The sequence below is a fragment of the Lathyrus oleraceus genome, chromosome 6 (assembly GCF_024323335.1).
Source record: "Lathyrus oleraceus cultivar Zhongwan6 chromosome 6, CAAS_Psat_ZW6_1.0, whole genome shotgun sequence".
NCBI classification, from domain to species: Eukaryota; Viridiplantae; Streptophyta; class Magnoliopsida; order Fabales; family Fabaceae; genus Lathyrus; species Lathyrus oleraceus.
The window spans coordinates 194,001,245-194,005,093 of record NC_066584.1 but is presented as its reverse complement, the minus strand read 5'-3'; the positions used below and the strand labels follow the sequence as shown (position 1 = coordinate 194,005,093).

The 3,849-nt window shown below is 40.3% G+C and overlaps 1 protein-coding gene across 1 annotated transcript; it reads right to left on the bottom strand.

Moving 5' to 3' along the window:
• Window positions 1-1,181: 1,181 nt before the first annotated feature.
• On the bottom strand, window positions 1,182-2,817 carry LOC127094723 (uncharacterized). The gene is made up of 3 exons (XM_051033516.1): window positions 2,777-2,817; window positions 1,944-2,575; window positions 1,182-1,828 (listed from the first exon to the last, which is right to left on the bottom strand). Exons 1-3 carry the CDS (start codon window positions 2,815-2,817, stop codon window positions 1,182-1,184), a joined length of 1,320 nt encoding a protein of 439 aa, XP_050889473.1.
• Between the last annotated feature and the right edge of the window lie 1,032 nt (window positions 2,818-3,849).

The following is a 3,849-nucleotide window of genomic DNA, read 5'->3' as shown; positions in this document are numbered from 1 at the left end:
GGAACAGTAGCGGACTCGTTCTCTCCCTCACTCTCTCCCCAATCTCACAAACTCACTCTCTCAGACAAACGCCTTCTACCTCAGCATCTCTCAAACTCGCTCAAACGAAATCTCCCTCTGCTCTCAAAATCGCTCGCACCTATCTCTCATTCTCACCAAAACCCTCTCAATCGCGCTCTCTCTATCTCACCAAAACCCTCTCAATCGCGCTCTCTCTACTCTCGGTATTGCTCTCACGAAATCGCTCTCACCCACAACAACTCATACTGAAACAAAAACGGGAAGCTCACCTTGCTCAGGTAACAATCGACCCTCTTTACTTCGCCTCCCTCAATCGGTTTCCTTTCTGACTTGGGGATTTAGGGTTCTTGGTGGAATCGTTGTCCGCCTCCCTCTTTTTTCGTTTCTCTCTGATTTCTCTTTTTTTTGGGATTAGGGTTTATAGTCTCTTTTCCGCCTCCGATTTTCTGTTGTTGATTTACTCTCTCTATTTATATCTGCAGCTAGGGTTTCAAATTTGTTGCCCTTGTGTTCAAAAGCGTATCTCTGTAAAATCCTCTTTGATGTTCTCAGTTTGGATGGACTTGTTTAATGCTAAAACCGGAAACGGTATTCTGAACTCACCCTTTCTTCTTCACTTTTGTCTCTATGCCAAATTGGGACGTTTTCTTGGAACTTAACCGACTTGGACTAATTACTTTGTGTTTTACTGCAGTGAAATTGGTGAGCTTGGTTTGATTTCAATATCTGAAAGCTGATTCTGAATACATGTCATTTCATTTGCCCTTTGTGCACAACATTCATGTGTAATTTGGGGACTTGGTATGTCATGTGCATTCAATTTTCTCTTGTGTGTTCTATTGGTGTAATGATTTAAGAGGTTTGAATGAATTGTGTTGTTTTGGTTGAATTTCAACAGCTGCTGCAGCTGCTTCTGAAAGCTTCTCAAGATAAAAGGTTTGTGTGTGAAGAAGCTGAGAGGGCACTTGGATCAATGGTGGGTTCCATGACAACTCTTCCATTGCTTCAGAAACTAAGGGTTTTTGTGAGTCACAAAAACCTTAGGATCAGAGCTAAAGCTGCTGTTTCTCTATCCAAATGTGGCTCCAAGATGGTAAAGTTTGCTACTGTCATTGATGTAGTGTTATTTACTCCTTATGCAATGTTTGTGAAGGGTGTTATTATGGTAGCAGGTTAATGAGGAAATGGAGGAGTTTGGGATGGAAAACAGACTCATTAACAGACCCATTGTGTCCAGGAAGCTTATACAATATTCTTCGAGAAGTGGCATCCCAAATGTAAACCATTCGATCAGAACTCCCAGCTGTGACCTTGCTTCCATCAGGTGACCAACCAAATTTCAACAAAGTCTTCTCAAAGTTGTGTTGATGGCCTTCTAAAATCTTCACACATCGATTTTGTGGAGCATACGGACGCATATCCCAAATGCATAGCTTGCAATCCATGCCATTTGTAAGAAGGTAGGAACCATCTGGGCTCAATTGCATGCTCGTAATCATATCTTGATGACCTTGAAGTGTCATGATAACCTCACCTTTACGTAAGTCCCATATCTTAACATCATTATCAATACCACCAGTGTAGATCTTATCTGAGGCATCAGAGAAACTGACAGCAGTGATTTGGTATTTATCAGGGAATGTTTGGATGGAACCCCTTTGACGCATGTCCCATAATTTTGCTGTTCCGTCATCAGAGCCACTGACAACAAGAGGAGGCCCCCTCCGGGAAGGACAGCAACTATTGACATATGAGAGATGCTCTACCATCTTTTTTTTTATTTGTTTTCCTGTTTTTGTATCCCATGCTATGATTCACCGCAGCAGCAGAAAGAGCAGAAGCTTCCTCTGCATTTATCCTTGCCTCCTCAATTTTTGTAAGAGACTCGTCTGACATAATCCTCTTTTCAACATTCCAGCCACTTTTGAGGCGATCAGGAAGAGATAGAGGAGATACAGACTCAACTGATTTTTCAACAGTAGTTACTGGCACATTCACAACAGGGGTTGCAGTGGCGTTAGCAGGAGATATATGGTTGCTGACAACAGGAGTTGATACTAGATGGGACTGCATATGAATAGCCTTGTGGCCAAGATCCTCAGACTCTGTTGTAACCTTTTTCCTTTTTTTGGACTTTGGATCACAAGAATGCCTGGCAGATGATACCGTCACATTGTTTGTATTAAACAGAGGAGTAGTTTGCAGAAATACATTTTGTAGACCTACATTAGAAGCTTGCAGATTAGGTGGGACATTCTTAATGCTAGAGGAAGAAGGTGCAGAGGTTCCTTTGATTGAACTGGACTTAAATGTATCAGTGACAGGTGATGCAGAGAGATAGGAATTGTTATCATGTGCAGGTGTAGAAGAAGCAATCCATGGTCCGCAAAGTGGGGATTGGGATATCCTAGATGTATTATGCCCGAGGAAGTTTCTCAGTGGTGGAGTTTGATTAGGATGCAATGAAACAAGTGTCTGTGAGGGAGACGGTAGACTCCAAAGGGGAGATGACAGGGGACTGTACACATCGGTACTGGCGGGAGGATCTGGTATTCTAATGCAGTGCAAAACGGTTGTCCCAGATAAATTAGTGATGAAACCACATAGCTCTGATGCAACTGCTCATACTTTGTCCTGAATAATCCTTAGACATGATTGCACCGACTAATATTGTAAACAAAGTGAATAGTGCAAAATAGATTGGAGAAACCACTGTTGTGTTCAAAATATCCCATGCCATATTAAGGTGACTTACTTGTAATGATGCAGGAAATGCCGACCGTTGTAAAAATCCATGTTTGAAAGTAAATATTTTAATTTGAACCATCGAATGTAAGTTTAATGGCTGCCAATCACTTTTACAATCATGACAGTCAACGATCCAATTATGGAGCATATCCCAACATAAACAAAGACATTAGTTTGGTCGGGAATTTGTATAAACAATATGACAAGACTGTTGGTGCACCTTTGCTACCCAATCAGCGAATTCCTTAGCATTAGGGACAGTAGCCAGATGAATTAGCAGGTTGCGATTTTCTGCATCATGGTAAAAGCTAACACCACAATTTTGACCGTCAGATGGAGAGTCATGCATAGCACAATCAATATTGCTTTGGTCATTTTTGTTGTTTTTATCACATGTAACAGTACCTTTGGTGTAATTTGGATATGGACATGGGTTTATTTTAGGGTTTTTGGATTTTGGGTGACTTTGGTCAATGTTGACCAAAAAGTCAACTATTGACCAAAGTCAACAATTGGTCAAAATTGTCAAGACTTGTACTTTTTTTTATGTAAAATCAAATGTGATGGTTTAGAAATGATGTGAAATGAATTGAAATGGTTTGAAATTTGTTTTACAATTGGTTTATTTTATGACTTGAATGCTTGACTTTGAAAAGAACATGACTTGACTGGTAGTATGTGTTAACAAGGCCATGAAATGATGGTATAAGATTAGGATTTGAAAGGGATATTCATGAATCAAGTGGCATGATTGGCAATTGGCTTGTGACACAAGAAGGTTGGTTGTTTGGATGACCAAGACCATATGTGCATTAACAATCACATGAACAACACCATGACTTTGGACCAAGACCAATCCTCATATAAAACCAAAGTAAGGTTAGGCCAAGCATGCTAAACGAAAATAAAAACATAAAAAAAATTTAGGACCAAAATTCGGGGTATGACAGTTGCCCCTATTTAAGCGTCTTCAACTAGAGAATATGAAGCAGGACGTTCTTCATATGATCATAGTGGGAGATGGTTAAATACTAAGAAGACCCAGATTTTGATCCCGAATCCCTATGAAACAATTAACAA

Excerpts from the sequence above, each read along its gene's own strand:
- LOC127094723 (XM_051033516.1), bottom strand. The coding sequence starts at position 2,817 with ATGGATTTTTACAACGGTCGGCATTTCCTGCATCATTACAA. Across the intron at positions 2,576-2,776 it reads CATTTCCTGCATCATTACAA|AATACCAGATCCTCCCGCCA; the intron begins GTAAGTCACCTT and ends GCACTGCATTAG. Across the intron at positions 1,829-1,943 it reads TCTTCCTGATCGCCTCAAAA|CATGGGATACAAAAACAGGA; the intron begins GTGGCTGGAATG and ends GGTGAATCATAG.